Source organism: Parasteatoda tepidariorum, chromosome 3 (assembly GCF_982258835.1).
Source record: "Parasteatoda tepidariorum strain Cologne lab strain chromosome 3, Ptep-v5.0, whole genome shotgun sequence".
Classification (NCBI taxonomy): Eukaryota; Metazoa; Arthropoda; class Arachnida; order Araneae; family Theridiidae; genus Parasteatoda; species Parasteatoda tepidariorum.
The window spans coordinates 41,103,808-41,129,077 of record NC_141757.1 but is presented as its reverse complement, the minus strand read 5'-3'; the positions used below and the strand labels follow the sequence as shown (position 1 = coordinate 41,129,077).

The window sequence follows — 25,270 nt, the reverse complement described above, 5'->3', positions numbered from 1 at the left end:
AAAAAAAAGCATAATACTGGGTATTAAAATCAAAATATACAGTATTTAAACCATTCATTTGTTACTCTTTTTTTCATATTGTAACGATTTACCGAAAATTCTGTTTTTCAAAATTATAGCTCTCATTATCACGCAATTTGTAACAAATACAAAACTTAGAAGTAAATATAACCGTAGTAATGGTTTTTATGTCATGCTCTCTAAGGTATCATGATAAAAATACCAAATTTTGACAGATATTATGAAACCATATTTCATTTTTATTTTTTTTCCAAAATCATTACCAAAGCGTTTCGGTTAAAATGACCGAGCTCATTATTGCTCACATAGAGCCAGGAACGCGGTAAGCTTTACAATATTCTGGTAGTTTTAAACAGGCTTTTTTTCCTCAGTGAAAAATTTTTGCACAGCTTAAATTAATAAAAGGAACTAGGCAAATGTAAAATTAAATCAGTAAAATAAAAAAAAAATAGCAAAGTCTATAACCCTATGCATAATATTAGTGTTACATTTCTTAATTCTACTAACTTAATTTTAAATTTTCATAGTGTGAGTTGATGTAATTCATATTACTTATGAATTGTTTATGTATTTAATTAATTAATTTATTTTTATTTACTTATTTTTTATTTACTTATTTTAGATTTATTTATTTTTTATTTATTTATTTTTATTTATTTATTTTGTATTTGCTTATTTTTCATTTGTTTATTTTTATGTATTTGTTATTCATGTATTTTCAAATTGTTAAATCAAAAACCAAACGTTTCGTTACACATAAATTCAGGAACAGAAATAAATGCATTACGTCTAGAATAGTCATTTCTTGTACTAATAAAATCAAAATTAATAAACAAACAAGTGATTAAATCATTATAGTAAAAAGAAATATTTGAAGTTCTATTATTCCTATGCATTCAAGGTCTTAATGTCATTTAGATTTTCACATTTTAGTATAATATTTTGAAAATTATTGCCAGATATTCGTTGTATCTTTTAATAAAATTTCTAACATTAGGTAAAAAAAAGACATTTATCATACGTTTGTCTAACATAAGGTTTTTTAGTACTTACAATAGCTTCTACAATTTCGAGTACTACAACATAAACTAAGTTCATTATTGAACTTTTATTATCTGCGCTATATCTACATAATCAAGGGAATTATTAGAATCGCCAAGCTTTACTTTCTAGAACTTTGATAAATAGATTTGTCCCAATGATAAACTAGAAACTTTGATTAACCAGATGTGATGCATTTAATTTGTCTTATAGTTTATACATTATTATTTAAACCGTAGACTTTATCTAATTATAGTCTTCTATTATAGGATATCCAAAATAATTAACATTTTTAACAACACGTTCCAACCGGAAATAATTTTATACACTCTGATATGATGTTAATTTGGGTTTTACTTGCATATTTAGTGATATTGCTTTTGATGAACTTATGCATTGATCAGAATCATTTTTATTTAATAAAATAGAGATACACTATCTACGATTCCTAGGTAATTTCTTTATTTACAATGATTCAATATTATTTAAATCGTAAGTTTATATAATAATAAAATAAAAGAATTAATTGAAATAACTTTTTTAAGAAATTGCCATAGTAAATTTGCTTAACGATCAGAATTTTTTTTAACAGACATGGCCGAACCAATGTACTTAAAATTATAAAAATCTTCAATTATCTTATATCAAGCTTATCTGCAATTTAACTTAGCTATTTGATTTATATCAAGTAGCTTATTATTAAAATAATAAAAAAATGGGGAAAAGCATAAAATATATAAATACATTGAAAAACCTTCTTTTTTAAATATATATATATATATATATTTATGCATCAAAAATTTATTAAATGTATAGATAATTAAAAGTGATTTATATTTGTTCTATATTACTAGATTGAGTTTATCAAGATGTGCTTGGGAAGTGTAAATAAATAAATAATCACGCAATAATTCGTATTGATCGACTATATCAACAAAATTGCAAATTTTATATAGCATAAATCTAAGCTTTGTTACTATAAATGTTTTTTCCTTAACAATTTTACTAACATTTTACTATAATGCTGAACATTATAAAGAAACATACATTTAATAGTTAAATATATATTATTCAGTTTAGCTGCAAATTTTACTTGGCACTAATGCGTTTAAAAATTTACAATAATTGGATATTTCTTGCAGGGATAATAGTGTTTCGATATTTTGCCAGCATCCATGTTTATTAAATGAACGCAAATAAAACAAGAGTTATTCGTTTTTATTTCATTGCATTTATTCTTATGCCATGAAGAAAAAACGATTCTGGTTGTCTGATGTTCTTTTCTTCTTTTTTTCATCCTTTTAAGCTGAATATTCTATCCCTTACACAAAATGCTTCCTCACATTTATTCTTTTCTACACTTCAAATATGGTGGCAAATTTCGACAGAGATACAAGTTGAAAATTAGATTATTTCTTCTATTTTTTTCTCTTTTTTCTTTTCAGGATGACTTCGGGAGACATTATTTTGCACATCACGACTTTTCGTCATCTACGACTATTTCCAGATCAAAACTCTTTTTTTTTTCATGACATTGTCATTTCTTTTCTTTATGTACTTGAGGACATTGGGAAAATACGTGAGGAATTTTTTTAAAATCCCATGTTAAAAATATTTCCTTTACCAAACAAAATAAGAATATTCAAAAATATCTTTAATTTTAATGAATTAAATGTTTTAAATCGAATTAAATGTTTTAAATCGAATTAAATGCTTTTAATCGAATTAAATGTTTTAAATCGAATTAAATGTTTTAAATCGAATTAAATGTTTTTAATCGAATTAAATGTTTTAAATCGAATTAAATGTTTTAAATCGAAATAAATAATTATATAAGGAATTTCTTAATATTCTATTTTTACTGCTTCTTAGCTCAAAGTCTTTATATATTCAAATATATTCAAATCAAAAATGAACTAAACAAGTAGAAACAAGAACTAACAATATTACTCGCAATAAACAAAGCATTTAAATTATCGCTCTTAAATTCAAATTATGAGTGGCATTTTAAATTTTTTTTACTCTTTATTTTTCATAATTGTTGATAATTTATTCCCTAAATACAGAAGAGAACAAAATGCTGCGCTTAATGGATAGTAAATAAGAGTTTTTTTTAAAGTACTATTTTTTTTATCCGCTCTTAAATTTTATGTTAAAATAGCTCTCATCCTTACTTAATTGTTTAAACTTTTTTCTGTTCCTGCAAAATGTCCTTAATGTTCTTTTTACACCATAAAAATATTCTTTTGGTTTTAATTAATTTTTCTACCTTAAAAGCAGTTTTTTGAACTTAACCATTTAATGCAAGTATTATGCATTTTCACTAGGTAATCAATCTTTTTTTCTCAAATTTTTTTCTGAAATAAATTTATCACTGTTCGTGTTGTGATTTTGTATTTTAACTCTGATAGCTGAAAAAGGATTTGAGTTTTATTCGAATTTTATTAATTGTATTAGTTTACCATGAAAATTATTTACATATAAATGGAAATTTGTATTTGCTTTATGTGACACTTCATTTAACGGATTATTGATTTTTCGCAAAAAAATATTGAAAAAAAAATCTGCTATTCGTTAAATATAACAATAAAGAACAAGCGTATTCAGAAACTTACAACTTTTTTACTGTTCACTTTTTTAAATGTTTTGTTTTCTTCTACAAAAACTCCACTTTTCTATGAACATTATTTAAACTTTTCTGTCACATGAAAATCAGATCTTAATTAATTTTGCTCCACTTAATGAATTTCAGCACATAATTTATTATTCAATGGATTTTTTTAGAATACAAACTCTAGCATACTTGCCTCTTTGATTAGAATTTAATATGAGCCAACGAAACTTGAATACTGAAAAATAATCGACCTATATCTATCGACATCTACCTATCGACCTGCTGTTACGTATCGACATCTTAAAAAAAAAAAAAAAAAAAAAACGATGAAGCCTTTAACATTTTTTTCCAATAGCAAAGTTTAACAAAACTAGAGCAATGAATTCTAATAAACATTTAGACAAGAAACAAAGAGAAAAAATACATTAAAACCAAAAAAGCAGCTATAAAGATAGTCTATAATTCTGAAAAGCGCCTGGCCACTCAGTTGCTTTCCAGTTTCTTAAAAAATTTTACAGTATTTAAATTTTAAAATTCTTAAATTCGACTACAATAGCGCCATCTCTTATTAAATCTAAAAATATAGCAACTTAAACTAAATAAAAAAATTTTTAAGAGAACGTTCTAGAAATATTTCATATTCAAAGAAATTTTAAACTTCTAAAAAATTATTAAATAGCATTTTGCAAGAAACGCTTTAGAGAATATTGAAATAACGATACGTACTGCCGAAAATTATAGTACTGTATAATTCCATAATTTCTGGTTAAAAATATAATAATTATAGCTAATAAAACCAAAATATTTGGCATTTAAACCATTTATCTGGTAATTTTTTCCTTCATATGATAACGAATAAACCGGAAATTCTGATTTTCAAAATCTGTGTTTGTATTTCCACACATTTAGTAAAAAATGCAAAATTGAAAATTAAGTTAAACCAAATAAATGTTTTCTATGCCATGCTCTAATGTATCATGATTAAATTTTCATATTTTACTACGTTTACCAAATTTTATCATAAATTTTAAAGGCATATTTTATAGTTAATTTTACCACAATTATTACTAAACACATAGTAAATATTACCGTGCTTTTAGGTGCCATTGAGTCATAAACATGGAGAATTTTACCATATTCTGGTAGTCTGGAGTATACTTTTTCCCCTCAATGATAAGAAATTGAAAACAAAAAGTAGTTGAATTTATACAGGTGAGAATTTAAAATATAATTTATTAGGTGCCTTTACACTTATTTCTACTATTTATATTTTTTACAATGACAAAACGAACAAATTATTTTTTTTTAAAAAGGGGATAAACAAAAATATTAATCAATCAAAAAGGAGAGACAATTCAATTCTGAAAATTGTCTTACCTTATTTTAAACATTATAAAAGAATTGTTGTTGGATCATTGATTTGAACATATGTTATGATGCTCATATAGTGTGGTAGTTACTATGAATATTTAAATTGCAATGAATATTAGAAATTGAATATTAATCAGACGAAATTCTAATTTTTTGGCATGCATGTCATTACTAATTTGTAGAATTTAATAAAAACAGGCATACAAGCCTAGTACCTAAAAAACAGCGTTATTACGACAACGCGCAATCTATAATGAAATGATCTGCCAGGCAGTTAGTTAGTTTTTATGAATACTGAAAAATTAAACAATTACATTTTGTCTTTGCTGGATGTGTTTCTTAAATTTTTTTAAAAGTGAAAATTTCTTATTACATTTTGCGAACAAAGCAATATTTTTACAATAAAAAAGAAGAATAAAGATTTTTTTTCTAAAAGGCAAGTTAAAAAGAATTTGTTTGTGTAATTTATGAAGCAAAGAATCTAATCAAGTTGCAAAGCTAAGAAAAAAAAATTAAAAGCAGTCTTTCAACAACATACAACAGTTTTTTTTATTAAAAAATTAAACAATTAGATATAGGAAGGAATAAAATAAAATTGCAAGAAAAAAAAATACTTTTATCTATCATCTCATTCTTTTCAATTTTGAAAAACGTCAAAGATTTTCATCTTTTTTTCATTTAACAGAACTTTTTTTAATGAACCATCCCCGAATACAACCAAAGATTAATCACCATTAAGTCGAAATGCTTACTCTTCAAACAGATTACACGAAAAGCGAAATTAGTTTTCTGTTCAAGATCGGCCCTGTCAGATTAATTTACATTTAATACTAACAAAATATACTTTTTATCCAATTAAACATTCGATTTTCTTTAGGAAGATTAATGTTTCGATAAATATTTTATGCTTCTATTGAATGTTTAATGCCTGTAAAGGAAAAAAGAAAATCGAAAGTTCTTTAAAAATAGATTATGTTACATTAAAAGAGTTTGGTACGTGGTTAGTCAGAAGTAAAGTAAAAAAATAGTGTTGTGAAGGAAATGAAATATTTTATTTAACGCATTTAATGGTGTAATTAGATTTCACTTTTTAAGGATGAGGCCATAAAATTAATTACCAGATTCATGATTTTTTATAAAAAGTAAGTTAAAAAGAATAATGGTGATGGTTTTATGAAAATCTTAATTTTTTAGTCATTAAACTAATGGACTACACCGCAAGCTGTGCATGTGGCAATAATTTGCAGACATTTTATTAATTGAAAATGTCAAAATACAGTTGTATCTGCATTTAAAAATAAACCTCAAAAAAGTTATAAATTGTTTTAAAACTAGAACAAAAGATGTTTTAAGAAAGAAAAGATATATGCACGTTTTAAAGATTCTTTTTATCAGAAATTGTATTTTATTTAGTTTATTTTCTAATTATGTTTCAGATTTTTCTCTTCATAATCAATTACACTTTAACTAAAATATTAGAGCATAACTGATTAGTTACTCACTACACTCTTTGAAATTTCTCAGGGAAAAGGTTAAATAACAGTTTATTTACTTGTAATTTTACCATATTCATACAAAAGTCAAATAACCATAAATTAGATTGTATTCAAACTGTTAACTGTGAGAAAACCGCTTATTAACTGTTTTAACTCAATATGGTAAAACAAACTGAATTTTATCTCACAAATTAGGCCTATCTAAAAACGCGGCAGAGTTTCTTGTAACTAGTTACATGTAATTGCCGAGAGGGTTAATCTGTCAGTCTTACGACCGACAACAAGTCCCAGAGTTGATATCACAATATTTCTTCTATTCCCTTCAACACATGAAGAGTTTTCAGTGTTCTGCACTCCCCAATTTGTGACTTTGGACAATTAGTATACAATACTTTCATTCGCGCATAGGTGGTGCACCATAAAGTTGCTTAGTACCAAAAAGTCTATCATTTCCCACCTCGCGAAATATCCAATTAAACAACTTAAACCACATTGCACGGTTCATTTGATAAATCACACAAATCAACCACTACCTAACTATAATGCCCATCGCTTCACAAAAAGCCTATCTCCAATGCCCAGATAAATGTCATTTTTACGATTTTGAAACCATTCTAGTTGTAAATAGTGAAAAAAACTATTTAGTTTTGTTTCATAAATTTTTAATCGTATTAGTTGTTAACGTTTTCGAAACCTAAAAGGTAAAAAATGGCCTTTATCGTGAGTTTTACAGTTAATTGGTTAGGCAGACTACTACCGGTAATTTTTGGATGTATATTCTAACATTGTATCGATTATGTTTTCAATGTAGATAAAATGCATTGGTATAGGTATTAATCGAAGCATCTAAAAATATGACTGTTTTCTTACTTTTTAATAGTACTTTTCCAAAAGTAAACATAATTTATGCAATTTTGAAATGATTGCGTTTTTTTAAAAGTCTATAATTAATTCACCATTCCATTTTCGTAACTTTTAAAATTGCAGGTTTAAAAGTGATGATTTAACTTATTTAAAAACCATCACATAGGCTTATTTTATGAAGTATGAAATGAAGTTTAAATTATAAAAAAAATTAACTTTTAACGTTATTTTTTAAATTTGAAAGCAAATTTAATGCAGGTCATTGAATTAGTTTCAAATGTTTATAATGAGCGTAAAAAATCTCACTTTTTAAAATCGACAGAATTTCAAATATTTAGAAACTGTTTCATTTCCTAATCCAAGCTGCGTGTTGAATGTATCTTTTTTTGTCTTTTTTCTCTTCTTTTTATGAAGAAAAGAGCGAAGGAATGATTGATATTGGCCAGATCGAAGTGAAGTGTCATATACCTCATGCATCTATTCATGTGCAGTTTTCTGTCAGCCAAAGTAAAAATATAATCATAATGGACAAAACATTAGATGGAAAAATCATTGTATGTTCTGGGTATTTCTTAATATTATGTGTTGTAATATTTTTTCTATGTGAATGATATGGTGCGCACTAAGGATTTGTTACAAAACAATTTGTTAGTAAGTAATGAATACCCTACTTCTATAACGTATTGAATATTCTGAATTGTGTATGCTAGTACTTTAACGACTTTTTTGGCATAAAAATATTATACACTTTTATAAGTTTCTCGGAAGAAATGGTTAAATTGCAATTTCTTTAATTGTCATTTTACCATTTTCAAACAAAACAGTCAAATGACCATAAAAATGCTGATTTTCAAACTGTTAAATGTAAGAAAAAACATTTATTGATTGTTTTTACCTAATACGGTTTAACAACCAGAATTCTATCCGGGCTAACTAGCCCACCATGTGAAGCCATTTTGTTCCCTGCAGCTGGGTGCCTGCTGTAGCTAAAAGGGCTAATCGCCCAATCTGAACCAACTCTATCCCAGCTCTCCTAGCGTTGGCACTGCACTATATCTTCCATTTCTTTAATGCATGAAGAATTTCCAGTATAATGCAGTCTTCAATCGGTGACCCTGGACTATTAGAATACGAAGCTATAATTCCCGCATAAATTGGGAATCACCTACAGAGCTCCAATGTACATTTAAGTTTTGTTTTTGTGGTTTAGAAACTATGCCAGTTACTAATAATTACGTAACGTAATAGTTTTGTGATTTCTTAACCACAACAAATGTAAACGAAAAAAACATTTCCGAACCTTAAGCTTTATGGTTAATTGGATGGGTAGACTATCACTGATTATTTTATCGTAATTTCTGAACGAAAATTCTAACAGTAGGGAAAAAAGCTCAAAATATTTTTTTAACTTGTTTTTATTCGAATTTAAGATTAGAATCTTTAGCACTGCGCTACTCCACCGCATGTATTTTGATTGGAGTTGAATTTATACACTTGTTTCAAGTACGTCGTATCCTGTTTAAACAATTTGATGAGGATTACACAGAACGTAAACAAATTCACCGAATTCTGGCTTTGCTGATTTTGCTATATTATTGGCTAACATTCTTCAATATGTTCTGCAAAATTTCAATGGGTTTCAGGTAATTTTTTTTGCTATGCATTTAGATGTAAAAAGGTGTTCGCAAAACCAGTCATACATTCTTCTAGCCCGATGATATATTTATAAAAGTATATTTATATATTTATATGCGTGTAATCTACGTACTTGAGATCACTTCTGTGAATAGACTTTATCAATAACATTTAAAACTTCCTCAAAACACCATAGACCAAACTGTTGCTGATTTCTTATGATTCCCTTAAGGATACGTAACTCTTTTTCCAGTAATCTCATTTAATGAGTGTTATTTAATTTCGGCATTTCATGAATGGAATAATTAACATACACTGATAGTACTTATTTACTTACATATAATATAAAGACATATTATAATATAAAGACATATATCTATCTACATTCTACATAATTTATAAAAGTAACTATGAAGAAAATGATTTATTAAAATTTAAGTTATTAGGATTACTTTTTGATATATGAAACTGAATCATTATAAACTGTTGCCTGCAGCCCCGCCCGCGTACGTTTTTAATTTCTCTGCGAGTAAGATTTTATTTTGTAACAAAAAAGTGTTTTTCCACGGTAAATAGTAGCCTAGCTTGTGTCAACTCTTTAGCTAGCTAGACCTCTGCGCACAAGATCACGGAGATTTGTTGCTTAGTTTTTACGTGAAAATGTAATAAACAGATCGACAATACGCTACTACGGTTTTGCATAAGAACTTTTTTCCGCAATTTTAATATTAGTAGCGGAATACGAGTTTTATCGTGCACTATTTTATTCCACTTACATATTAATTAAATTAAATTAGTAATTAAATTAGTTTGAATTTAGTTAATAAATGTATAAAATTAGCATGTGTATTTTTCTTTAATTTTTCATACCACACTTCACTACAGTTAGAATTTTAAATCCATCACAGTGAGTAGCACTATACCAGCTGTCAAAAATACATTTGAAGTTGATCAATTCACAAAAAATCAATATCAGGTAAGCAGGGGGTCTACCCAAAACCGAAAAACATGGCAAGGGGTCTACGAGATAAAAAAAAGTTCGGGAACCACTGTTTTAGCTGGATTCGATAGCAATCAGATTGTGTTCAGTTAGCTAGATAAATATTAGATAGTTATTACGCTTCTCAAATGGGGGCACTTTAACTAAGAAAAAATTTTAAATCAATAACCTGCTGTATCACTAATAATTCTGACTAAAAATATCTCCTTAGAAGGATGTTTTTATTCTCACGCTGAAGCACGGTATAGTTAAAAATAATGGCTCTTAAAAAAAAGAGGGAAATGTTGATTAATTAATTATCTCTGACAGTAATGCAATTTATATTCGGTGGCTTCGCATATATGTAGGAACAAATAAAATTTGAAATTTGTGAGAATAAATGGCTGGTTTCCTAAATAAAGTGCAGCAAATCTATAGTTTCATTTACTTCTATTTTTCTTTAAATTATTTTCAAATCTGTGGTTATTTTGGGACATCATTAGTAAAATGCTTTAAAATTAGTCCTTTGGTTTTTATGACTCGACGACTGTCGGCAAAAAAAAATTCCATTGCTTTAACTTTTGCATTATGAATAATTAACATGGCGCGGAACAGGTATGTTACGCAGAAAATCAGCCGAATATGAAGAATCAGCTAAAATCATAGGTTCAGGTATCAATTTCAAATACACTTATTTTTCAAAACCCAGTTAATCAGCGCTTTATAATAATGACAATAAATGAAAACAAATAACGACATGACACAAGAGTGAAGAATACTCGTAACCAAAAAACGTTCATAATCTAGTTTTTGATAGTTGAAAGTGTCTTGAGTGCTGCATGTTTGAGCTCAAAAGAGTTGTATAGATAGAGTTTGTTAACGTTTATCCTTTAGGCGAAAATATTTCACCAAATTGATACTTGTTTAAAAGCTTTACTTTTTTAATATATAAGCTAACTGTTGAGTCTAAGATTCAGAAACTTCTTTTCAGCAAAATAGTACATTAATTTAAAATTAAAGCTTTGCTCTGAGCTCAAAGACCTTTTTATTTCCCTGACGAAAACGCTTCTTAACGCCCTAAAAGCTATATTGTCGAACAATACATTTGAATATTCCGCTAAATAGCATATTTTATAAACTGTTAAAGTTTTAAAATGTTTTTAAGTCTACCTCAACACTGATTCATTCTTATTTTTAATAAGAAACAATTTTAGTCCACAACTCAAAGAAAGTGGAAAATATTTTATTTCTTTTAGGTATTGTACAAATAAAGGTATTGTTTGACATCACAGATTATTTCTTTTGGGTTTGACGAAAATAAGTATTTTTCAAATGATGTTTAAACAAAAGCTGAAATACTGTTATGTCAGAGACGAAACAATGAAAGAGAAAATTCAAATAAAGAAGACTAACAAAATAGGAATAATAATTATTCTGTTGTAATCTGTAGGTGAACATTTATTAAAATGTGTTATTAAAAATTGACAAGTATATTAAGTAATGGATTTTAATAGTTAGGGAATCTTGAAACTCATGTTTCATGAAGCTCTTACAAATATCGCTAATATTGATAAGTTTCAAAATTAAATAGTTTTAACTTTGTCTTTGTTTTAGTCATAGTTTTAATTTTGATACCATTTTGCTTTTTTTCTCATAAATCTTTAAACAGTTTTTGAATGTATACTTCTAGAGTTTTTCAGAAACTGATAAATAAATGTTTCAAAAATGAAAATGTGCTTTTTTTTTTTTACTATATCGTTTACTGCTTCAAAATCGACAAGTAACTTCAAAATATTAAGGTGCAGCTGAAGACATGAAATTATATATTAAAATTAACCTCTTTGAGGATCATATCCCCTTATTACTTAATAACATTAAGTGTAAATAGTAGTTTCTGAACTCTCAGTTCAAAATTTTGTGTATGTGCATATATATATATATATATATATATATATATATATATATATATATATATATATATATATATATATATATATATATATATATATATATATATATATATATATATATACATATATATATATATATATATATATATATATATATATATATATATATATATATATATATATATATATATATATATATACATATATATATATATATATATATATATATATATATATATATATATATATATATATATATATATATATATATATATATATATATATATATATATATATATTTGAGTTTTGCCGGTGAATGTCTAAAAACATCTAATACGTCGGTGAAAGATCGAATATTTCATTACATTCTTGTACATTCGGCCACTCACCGGTATATGTCGACAATCACAGATATGCTTTGGTGAATGTCCGAAATATTTATTACATTCGATTTGATATGAATTTATTCGTGGATGTAATTACATTCATTCGAAATTTTAACCCTACAATGATGTTTTTTTAAGGTTAAGTGCCACTGCCCGGTATACATTTGCCCGGTATACCCCCCGCGCTGATGTTTTTTTAAGGTTAAGTGCCATTGCCCGATATATACTTGCCCGATACTCCAAACACTGATGTTTCTTCTAATTTATCGTCAGTAAGTATTAAAAATAAATATAAATATATCAAATAAGTATAATAATATTAGCGAATAAATTAATATAAAATTGGATATAACAAATATTTCGGACATTCACCAAAGCGACTATGTGATTGTTGACATTCACCGGTGAGAGTCAGAAATAAGGGTATTTAGCAAAGATTTCGGACGTACACCAAGCGGCTACGTGAATGCTGACATTCACCGGTGAATGTCGACATTCTCCAGATTTCAGTGTTTTACCGTAACATACATATATATATATATATATATATATATATATATATATATATATATATATATATATATATATATATATATATATATATATATATATATATATATATATATATATATATATATATATATATATATATATATATATATATATATATATATATATATATATATTAATATATATATATATATTAATATATATATATATATATATATATATATATATATATATATATTAATATATATATATATATTATATATATATATATATATATATATATATATATATATATATATATATATATATATATATATATATATATATATATATATATATATATATATATATATATATATATATATATATATATATATATATATATATATATATATATATATATATTAATATATATATATATATATTAATATATATATATATATATATATATATATATATATATATATATATATATATATATATATATATATATATATATATATATATATTAAAAATTAACTGTATGATATTAAATTTAAAGGTAAATGTTTTTTCGTTTTTTTTTTTAATTAAGAATTTCAATGAAATTACTAATTAATTTTTATCACATGCAATTTTCTGTTGTAAAATATCTTTAAATAGATAAAAGCTTTTCTTCGTATTTTTTTATATATAGTTAACAATTCACATCTTGTTTTTGTTAACTAGATATCGACAATTAACGTCATGGTTTAAATATCGACTCATCCAAATCAATATTCTCTTAGCCTTATCGAGACGTGCGAGTCATTTATGAATTTTCAGGGTAGCTACAATCATGGTAAAAAAATAAAACTGGTAGTCAAAATGTTTCTATAGCAGTATATTAGGGGGAGGAGTAATAATAGTTTGATTTACTTAATATATCACTACTTAATTCAAAATAAAAATTATACAGTTACACTTCGAACTAACATTAATAAGATGTGCAAGAATTAAAATGAAAGCAAAAACAAGACTGTTAAATTATGTAAAATAAGCCCTGTCCTAACTTAAGCTACCGCTTTTTTATTTTTTTTCCATTCTGATTCTGTTTCCGTACGAATACATTTATGACTCGCCCGTCTCGAACAGGTTAAGAAAGGAAATAAAAATGTACAGTTTTCTTTTTTTTTTATTAAAAATTTGTCTTATAATGTCATTGTAACAATTCTATATTATCTTAATAATAAACAAATAATAGCTACTAATAGTTTTTCGCAAAACCCAATACACAAACTCACTGCAATAATATAAATATAAGTGACACTTTCAAAGTATATTTTAGATCCCTACATTTTATTAAAGTCATTTTTAAAACTATAATTGATAGTTCTAAAATAATACCTTTGAGGATGAGTAATTGTTCCTTTAGAACGAAACTAAGGAAGTCTATTTATTAGGCTCAAATTCCGGAAATTCGAGCAGAATATAAAAAGTAACGTTTATCTTCTGCTTAAATATTGATCAAAGTGAATTTCTCACTAAGGTAATTATTAAATGTTATTGTATTTGGGCGATGTTCTGGAACATTAGAGAATGTGATGTAATTCTACTAACATTCCAATGAATATTTTTGCATAGTTAAAGATTTTAAAGTTTCGAAATTATTGCATTTCTGAATTGGTATACTAAAAACCAATCTTTAAGAGAATCGTGATACTGATCCTTAAGCCTTTGGGGCAGAATTTCTATAAAAAATATTTTTCATACTTTATTCAATATTTTATATTAACATAGGTGAAATTAATTGAAAATATTATATTGAGCATTTTAAAAATTTATGGTTTTGAAATGCAGCATGAAGCACCGGTGAAGTTTACAAAATAATTTTTTTAAAAGAATTAAAGAAAAGATCTCATCTGCTTTTTTGGATTTTATATGTTAGCGCAAATAAAATTCCTATAATTAAATGTATATTTTTTATATAAGGTATATTATTTATATTCAAATATTATGTTCAAATAGTATGTTAATATTATGTTCAAAAATAAGTGGAACACTTTTTATTCCACTGCCCCTGAATGGATTAAAATAAACATTCAAGAAGAAAATAGATTTCGAAGAAAAACGGGAAATACAACTAATGTCACCACAAATCAAAAACAAGCTAAAAAGAAGAGACAGTGGCGTATTATTTTAATTTGCTTTAATTTCAACAAATTCAATTCCGTTTTTTTTTTCATTAAAAATAACCATTTCAGCAAGCATTTTACATTTATATAAATTCCGAGAAAAAAGGTAATTCATGAAATTAATTGAATGAACTACCAGAAATAAATTGATAAGATTTCAAATATCTTCTTTGTTTTGGGATGCATGAAATCAAGAAAATAACTTTTCGACGTTTGGTATTTAAAAAGTATAATAGAAAGATTAAGTAGATTTTTCAGCTTAATCTATTTAGTTTTATTTAAAACAATTGATTTTTCGTATTTCTTAGTCACTTGAATGTGTCAAAATAACATGTTTTCAGTTTTTTAAATGTATCAAGATAATTTTTGAACCCAGCAAAATTATAACTCTGTAACTTATTTGTGTTCATTTAGAAATCCATCAATGTTTATTGGAAAATCTCATGAAATTTTTATGAATTTTAATTGTGAAATATTAAATTGAATTTTAGATACGAAATGCTTCATCAAAATACAGCATACGAAAACGTGAATTTGTACAAAATAAAATCTGAGTAATTTTGTATAAAGCAAAAGTGTGTATAATGAGTATACATAGGAAAAAAGAGCGTTTAATCTAAATGTTTTGAAAGAGCTAAGTGCATTAACCACATGTGTTAATGCATTTAGCACCTTGTTAGCACCTTGTGGTGCATTAAAATGCACCACAAGGTGCAGAATGCAAAAAACATACACATTATACAAAACAAAACAACACAATACAAAATATACAAAGACATACCAACATTACAAAGATTGCAATGAAAATATCAGATATTATTTATGTATAGCATGTAGTACAAATGTAGATAAAAATGTATGTATAATTGTAATGCAATTATAATATGTAAAAAACGTAATTCAATATCAAAATATATGTTGTTGTACTAATTATGAGTTACTAGTTGATTCAATATTAAAAAGGAAATATAATGAAAAGTTATTCAAAAGCTCGTCATTACAGTACAAATACTTAATTAGCTCGTCAATAAAACAAAATAAAGAAAGTGTGGTGCAATTAAACTTATAATTAGCCACATTTAGAAGTCAACAAAATATTTTAAAGGGCATTTATTAAGTTATTTGAAAATAGTCAGCTCTTGAGCTTCTATGAACATAAATAAGACACAACACTTTTGAAACATACTTATTAGTATTTAATCAGGATTCTTTTACTATCTTTACCTTATCAGGACTCTTTTACTATGCATGTTAAATTGTTTCTATATTTTAATAAAATTTGCAAAAAAGTAAGTGGTATTATTAAGCGAAAAATTAAAGTTTTTTTTTCTATTCTGTACTCGATTTAATAAAACAAACATGATAAGAAACAAACATGTTTTCTAGAAACATTCACATTCATAAAGCATTTGTATTTAATGTTACCATAATTATAAACTGTTCACAGTTTACTATAATTATAAACCGTGAAATCTTTTAGAAAATTTTGATTTATAGCATCAACGGTGCTAAGTTGAACTATTTAATCGCAGTTCTGAAATTTTGTTGCTTAATATTAAGACTCAAGCTAAACATGGTTAAATTTAAAACTTTTATAATTTTTTTGCTTGATACAAAGGTCACCTTAAGCGGATACATGTTTCAAGTTAAAACTTTATTAAAATTGCTGCTTAATTTCAAGACTGAAAATGAACGGATACATGGCTCAATTTAAAGCTATATTAATTTTTTTGCTTCATATTGTGGCTCAACTTGAACGAGTACAAGGCTTAATTTAAAACTGTAATTAATTTTGCTACTTGATATTAGGGCTCAACTTAAACGGATACATGGTTCAATTTAATACTTTATTAACTTTTTTTTCGTGATATTAAGACTCAACTTGAAAGAATACAGGGTTCAATTTCAGACTTTAAGATTTCAAAAGTTTGCACTGTTATCTGAAAACTACTATACACAGTTTTTCTAGTCATCATGTTACGATTACGTATACACTACCATATGCAACTTATTCTCGGCTAAATAAAGCTGCCCATTTATATTCTGTGATACTTTTAAAGACTAAACTAACAAAGAGCCTGTAGAAATGTCAACTAATTTTATTTGAATTACAATAGATATGTTTTGACAATTGCTCCACAAAATCTAACTATACTACTAACTAATTTAAATTAAAATCAACCTGCATAATTCATGAATTTATATTACAATGGAACAAACTGTTAGCGTTTGATGTTAAACAAAAACACCATGAAAGGACACCAGAAGGAGTAAAATGAAACTTAGCTTAGAAAAAGTTTAGTTCCACAAAACAAATAACTTTTAAAAAAGGAAAATTTCTTATGTGTTTCTTAATATAGAAATATTTACATTCAAATTAAAAAGATATTAATCAGCCATCTAAGCAACTAACTTTATTACTTTTAATATTATTTCAATAAAATTTGTATGAGATTGAATTGAAAATATTATTTCTAACTTATCTTCAGCGTACGATAAATTTAAAGTTTTACTTTTAAAGCCTGAACACCTATCAACTATTTTTAAGACTCATGATAATATGAAGCACTTACTTATTATTTTTCGTCATTAACTTTGTTAGTTTGTTTTAAATGTCATTTTAACTAACAAAACCATTTTGTAACTCAATAAATTTTACAACAAAGAGGATGAAGGTACTAAGCTTTTTTAATTTTTTTCTCAATTATTTTTAATGTTAACAAGAGGAAATAAAATTTTTAAGTGTTTTCAGTTATAAAGATAAAAATGCCCAGTATTTATAAATAATTACGCAAATAAATTAAATTTAGAAAAAAATCACTTCCACAATATTCTGTTCTTATTTTTTTTAAAATGATTATAATGAAGAATGAAATGCATGTACTATGTTAAGTAATATATTATATTTTCAAAGAAGTTATGTTTTTTTTTCAACTCTTCAATCAACTCACGTTTTTGAAATTAAATAAAGTAAACGTGATATTTTATTTTACTTAATCTTAACTGGATCTCATAAGATCTCTAAAATGGTACGTAAAAAGATGAAAATACTTAAAATTTCAGAAATGCAAGAGTTTAATTGCGTGTTAATTTTAAAGTGCGTTATTTAATGATGTTAAAATACAGTAAAATTATTATCCAGTAACAAATGTGTCTCACTATTCTCTATTAAATAAGCTAATATTTAGTGATATGGTATTTGGAACACAAATCACGTTTTACTCAAGCGATCAGCGCTATTTTATTCAATAAATCCTAATTCACTTTCATACTTCCTATAAATTTATAAGAATTTCACATTCTCTAACATAAAATCTCAAATTCCAAATTTCCTGAAAACACATAAATTATCCGTTTCCGCGAGTAATATTATAATAAAAGTTTATACCTTAAATAGCATTTTTTTAAAATTTCATAATATTGACTAAAATTCAGTAATGTTTGAAATACGGGAAGAAAAATTTTTTTAGTTCGGAATGATGTGTGAAACGAAAAAATTACAGAATTTCATAACAAAATTCACTAGAGAATATTTTAAATTTTAACATACTTCAGAAATGTTACAAATGATTTGAATAAAACTATTATGCATAGTGCTGGCAAAATTATTATAACAATTTTTAATCTTTTTTTGGTTCAGTGGTAAATTCTAAGAAATAATGCTTTTCTAAAATGAATATTTAATTTATTTAAAATTTCAGAACTCTTTTAAAATAAATACAGATTATAGGTTTACTAAACATATGAATTATTAGGAAAAATTAAGTAGTTAATACTAATTCGTAGAATTATTATAAATTATTATAAACTTATTATAGTAACTTATTATAATTATTATAGTAATATATATATAAATTATATAAATTATAATAAATATATATTAATTTATTATAAACCAAGTTTTTTAAAACAAAACACGTCATACGTAAATCATAATCGGGGCAAAAACCATTCCCAAATACTGAAATGGTTATACAGCAGAGAAAAGTTAATTAAGCGTATTTAAAAAAAGTAATGAATTTTTTCGTTTTGTCTTCAAATGTCTACAAATTTGAAAAAATATATTATTATAGCAATATAGTTAGTACTCTAACACTATAACTTGTGGATCTTTTAAAATATTCAAAGTCTACTTAAAATTTTGAGTATTACTTTAATTAACTGTAAAAAACATGTTTATACAGTTTTCGTAAAATTACAAGTCTACTTTGTAAATTCTAATAAGTGAATGACTAATAGTTAGATAATTAATTTCCAAATAATCTTTTTTTTTCACTTTGAAATGATTTTTGAGAAAATACTCGATTACATTTTAGTTCAAATAGCATATACTTGCTACTTTGATTTAAAATTCCAACATTTTGTATATGAGTGATATTCTATACATGATGAAATATGAAGATTCTTTTGATACTTTGTAATTAATATTAGATACATTAGTTTTTAATTCTCTATTCTTTTTTTTCAGATATATATAATTCCACTTAGTATAAAATTGTTACTCAAAGAAAAAGGTATGGTCAAAACTACCAGACTATGGTAAATCTGTTCTGTTTCTGTCTATATGGGAACCCCAAAAACCTTGGTAATTTTTACCGAAACGCTTTGGTTATGATTTCGGTAAAATTAAGAATAAAATATGTTTAAAACCTGGTAAATGTGATGAAATTTTCGAATTTTATCATGATACATTAAAGTATGGCATAAAAACTATTTATTTGGTTAAATGTAACTTACTTAATGATTGGTATTAAGAGCTATTATTTTCAAAACTAGAATATCCAGAAAACTGCTACCATGTAAATGAAAAAATTACCAAATGATTGGTTTATATACCACATAATTTAGTTTTATTTTCCAGATTCATGATTTCTTTTTAACAGAAATGTCAATACTATTCAGTATGATAATTTTACCAATTTTTTTTCTCTGTACAAAATTAAACGATCTCTGCGAATCGATTAATAACGCAGTTCGGAGGAAACTTAATATTAATCTCTAGAGTTAGACGTTTTATAAGTACAAATTAATTAGTACAAAATAAAATATTATTAACAAATACAGAGCACAAAAAAGACGCATCTGAAAAGATTTTTTTATCTCATAATTGATTTTTCACATACACTGTAATTCTGGATTAAATTACGGTATAAAGTAACAGCTTCATCATCCGTGAAATCCATATACCATAAAATCTGTTTTTCCCATAAGCTATTATACCGTAATGCATATTTAATTAGAGTGAGTCAATAATTTTATGCTAAGTATTACTGTATAAATTGGGGTATATCAGTTTTCTTCCTTACATGTTCCGGTAAAAATGAATTTTACAGTAAAAAAGTACCGACACTATGATTGCTGGTTCTTTTTATTAGAATTTTTTACACTGCAGTAAAAGGTAATTCTACTGATTTAAAGCATTAGCCAATCATATGCTAATTAATTAGTACAAAGGAATTTTTCAATTAAGAAATCAGACTGAATAAGACTAGTTATGAAGACAGATTATAATTTCTATGAAAAAATAGTAAAAATATTTTTTGGACAGATTCGATTTTCCCACAAAAAAATATTTTTCTAATAATTTATTTTTTTTATTATTTAATTAAAAAATGATTGAAATTGTTAACATCATTTAATATTGTGTTATTTTAAGTTTCAAATGTTATTTATTTTTTCTTAAAGTCAGTCAATAAGCATTTTAAGTAAAAGTGAAACGTTTAATAAGAGTCGTACCTTCAAGTTCTTTTTCATATTTTATATTTGAATTTATTTCCATTCTTTCTCTTCTCTATTTGACTGATTTTGGTAATATCTCGTAAATTTCTTTAAAAAAATGTTTTACTTTACGTAGAATAAATATTTAATTTAAAATTCCTGTATTTTCCTAAATTTATCTTTTAAAAAGTAATAAAGTATATCGTGTTTCAGGCGAGACATAGTATCTGATTTAAAAACGTAGATATTTTCTGTACCACATCTGATAGGTTAAATATGAAATTTATTAGCAAATTCGAAATCAAATTTAAAATGGATATGTTAACATTAATATGCTATAAAGTGATAATTTTGAAATTTTTAGCTCCGCAATGGGAAAATCTAAATATAGAGGAATAAATTATTTTTGTATTTTAGAAAAGTTTAGGTAATTTATCAATGTGAATTACAAGACGTGAATTGTTAACCATATATAAAAAATAGACTAACTCGGAATATTTCTTTTTTAAAAATAATTTTAGAGTTTAAAGCCATGGTTTAAAAGCTTTTTTTATCAAATTACTACACTGAGAAAATTCAAGTGCGTAATTTACATCGTTCTGCTTAAGTTCATAAGTAAGTAGTGCTCTTTTTCTTCGCAAATAAACTAAATATAAAATATAGTTGATATGATTTTGAAAGATCGCAAAATTGATTGCATTTTTTGGTAAAATTAAAACGTTATTTCATACATTAAATAGAACAAATCAGTAAAATCAGTAAAAAATTTTCAAATATATTTATTAAATATATTATGATTTATAAAATATGATAAAAGAGGCATGCAAATCAACTTTATAGAAATTCAACTTGGATACATCTAAGCTATAAATAATGGATTTTAATAGTTAGGTAATTTGAAATCTATGCTTCTTAAAGCCCTTACAAATATCGCTGACATTAATTAGTTTTAAAATGAAAAAATTAAATATTGTTACAGTTTAACGAAATTTGTCATAGTCATACCATTTTGCTTTTTTTAACAACTTTTCAATGGTTTTCGAAAGTGCACTTTTAGAGTTTGCCCGAAACTGATTTATAAAATGTTTCAGCAATAAAAGCTACTTCATTTTTTTTTGTTTTACTATATAGTTTATTGCTATGTTATTTTAGCTAATCAAGAAAGAAACTTCATATAATATATAATGCGTGTCAAGTGGCTTCAAAATTGTAAGGTGCAGCTGAGACAAATCACTAAATCATATATTAGAATTAACCCTGTGTGAATCATATCCCTCTATTACTATCCCTATTCTCATAGTTTCTGAACACACCGTTCAAAATTCTATGTATATATATATATATATATATATATATATATATATATATATATATATATATATATATATATACTGTATGTAAGACTGAATAGTGGCAAATTACGCTATTGTATATAAGTTTGTTAATATTCATGATTCATGAGCAGTCATTCAATCGCTATATTTTGTACGGAGACTGTTTGAACTAAAAAAAAATAATAAATGTTTAAAGTTAAAAAATAAATATAATAATTTATTTTTAAAAACAAATTATTACAATTTTAAAAATTAGCTACACTATTTAAATAATAATTTTTTTTAATTTAAACAGTTTTTAAATATTTTAATTAATTTTTAAATTACTTTTAAAAATTTCATGATTTTAATAATTTATTAATGATTATTATTTGTTTGTTTTTGTAATTTATCACATAACGTTTATAGTTCATTGTAACGAAAATTAAAAAAAGTACATACCTCTGGAATGAAGAGATACTTCTTTCAAGAGTTTTATATAATCCGTATTAGGACTTAACTCATCAAAGCCACGATGAAAAGACTTCTTCCCGAGTGCTGTAAAGACAGCGCCTAGCGTGAAATAACAATTCGAATTTCCTTTAGTTCGGTCTTCATAGTTATGAAATAGAAGTGCTACTACTTTCCAATCGAATTTCTGTAAAACTTGCAATACAATAGTGCCAATTTGAGAATAAGAGCCATTCATTCTGGTTAAAAGCTTGTAATGGGGCAGTTTATGATCAAAGTTATCATTTTGTCCACCCGCTGTAAGTATTGGTAATCCCCATACAGAAGTATATCGTGCTACTGGCGCCAAAACGTATGGGCATAAAGGTCCCAAGAATATATCAGCTAAACCAGAATTGTATAATGAAAATGTAGCCAAGGGGCCATATGTAGATGAACATTGCGTATCCCGGTACAAAACTTCCATCGGTCTCTCGCCTTGTCGTAGAAGTGTTCGTACAGCATAAATCACAGCAGGAAGTACCTTGTGTAAAGAGAATGGCATGGAATCGTCATCCGGGGCCAAAACTGCCAGTCTTACTGGTTCCATGTTTTGAGCATTTGGCTCGGTTAGAACTAAACACGCAAATATGCATATCATGTATAAATATATAAAAAGATAAGATGTTAGATACGCCATTTGGAATGAATAAGTGACTAAATCATGGGCTCAAAATCAATCAAGTGGCGAATGTTTGGTTCATACGACACGTTATATAGTTATTGGTTGATTAAAGTGCAACTAATAATGCGTGAGTGAGAAAAGTACGGTAAGCTTGTGGTCCATATATGTGAGACTAGATATGTAGAATCATCGAGCATCGTGTCAATCAAGAGTTAGTTGCATTTCAAATTTCATCACTTCCTTAATTAAACTAAATGTTTGTTCCAAATATTGTCCTAATGTTTTCACAGTCACAAAAAACTCGATATAAATTTGCTATATGCAATATTTCAGTTTCTTCGAGATTTGTACTGATTACAGCATAAATGCTCTTTTTAAGATACTATCGTATGAAAAACCGATATAAAATCGTATTAAATATCAACTTTTATGCCAGTTATCTTCTCACAACATATATTAAGTAGTTCAAAAAATTGTGCCAGTGCTTACAGTTAAGAAAGTTCAAAAATAAAATTATTTTCTAATCATTCAAATATAATTCGGGATAAAATGGAAAAATGAAATAAAAATCAGCGTTAAAACATTTACTCTTCTGGATATCTGAACTATAAAATCTCTTTCATAGAGTCTAAATTATTTAACAGTGAGAAGTTTGCAATGTAAACACCATCCTTTCTAAGCGAGACTTCAACAAATCAAGAGAAACGCACTATGCTTTAGTCTTGGCCGCGTGTTCCCGAATAAGTTGGGAACTATCCCGGGAAAAACAGGAGTTTTGGGCTTGGCGGATAGAATAGCGTTGGCGTTCGCCAAGACACAACTTATGCATCTAACTCAGATGTTGCTTCTCCTATTCTGAGGACAACGAAGATTTTCTTGAAGCATTTGAAATGCTTTGAATAAAGTTGCTGTACACTAAAAGATATAAGAGAGCATTTTAAGCATTTTCAATTTGTTTTGATATTCTCTAAGTTAGTCGTAGAACTTTGTTTCAACATCTGAATTCACAAAATTCTTCATTTGAGCCGTAATTTTCTTATAAAAGTCTTTCATTTCTTAACTTAATCATTAATTAAAAAGAAAGACAACTGTTTCATTTTTATTTACATGAAAGATCTTCATCTTTGTTAATAAATCACTTTTAGTTTTAATAAAATCATGCTTTTTTTAAAATTAAATATTCATTATACCATTTTCGTACAATATTAAGTTGTTTTTTTTTATCTAACTTGTCTTGTTTGGGTTTTTTAGCTTTTTATTTTTTTGTACTACATTTCAAATTTAATAATTTTTTCTCGCAGACTGAATATTTTAAACAAATCCAAATTACGTCATTAAGTTTCCTATTCGTAGTTGAAAGTTTATCTGAAAAGAGTTTTCGCTTCACAAGAATATTTAATAAAATGGTCAACACACATGAAATATGCATAAAAAAATGCCAAGTAATAGATTTTTTTTTCTTTTGTGCATTGTACATTGATTTTGTTAGATATGTTGAAATGTGAATTTTTTTTTCTTTTATCTTCTAATACTATTTCAAAGAGACTTTTTGACATAGTCCTTTTCTATTTCATGTGAAAAAAAGCGAAAGTCTATCGGGATGTTTGTTTGGATCATCTGTTTTTTTTTTTCAGCAGTTCGCAAACTTTCAAGGGGAAGTTTTCAAGTAATCATCTTTTTCCGTCGTTATGTGGCTCTTGTTATAGGTTCGAAAATACAAAAATTAATTGATGAAAACCATAGTTATAGATAAAAACGTGCGATTTCATAGAAATATAATTTTTACAAAATATTTTTAAAAAGTAGAATCTGGCTGTACCACTAAAAAAAATTAGCATCATTGAAGCTTGCTAAACGCACATCTTAAGTACAACTCTGTAGCTTTGTAATTTTGAAACTAACCTGGAAGACAATTCTACATTTTAATTCCCTCGAAAAAGGCTTTGAGAAATAACCAGACAATTTTAAACTGCCAGAACAATTACTAATATAATTGCAAACAATCATAAAAAAACATTTCAATAAGATTATTAAAATGTGTAGAATATTTTAATTACTTTTAAATTTAAAACATTTGCCGATGTTTTCCAAATTTATATTAACTTGTTCTCGTTTACCTTTTCT

The 25,270-nt window shown here is 25.7% G+C and overlaps 1 protein-coding gene across 2 annotated transcripts in view; it reads right to left on the bottom strand.

The window, feature by feature from the left end:
* Positions 1-25,270, bottom strand: part of LOC107448012 (atrial natriuretic peptide receptor 1) — a 573,894-nt gene that overhangs the window by 364,846 nt on the left and 183,778 nt on the right. Inside the window, exon 1 of one of the 2 annotated variants that reach the window (XM_087159149.1) lies at positions 22,474-23,997. The exons of the other annotated variant lie outside the window; for it this stretch is intronic. Within the exon in view, the coding sequence (XP_087015275.1) occupies positions 22,474-23,161 (688 nt within the window). The 5' untranslated portion in view covers positions 23,162-23,997. Of the gene's footprint in view, positions 1-22,473; positions 23,998-25,270 lie in introns of those variants that run through there. 2 annotated transcript variants of the gene reach the window in all.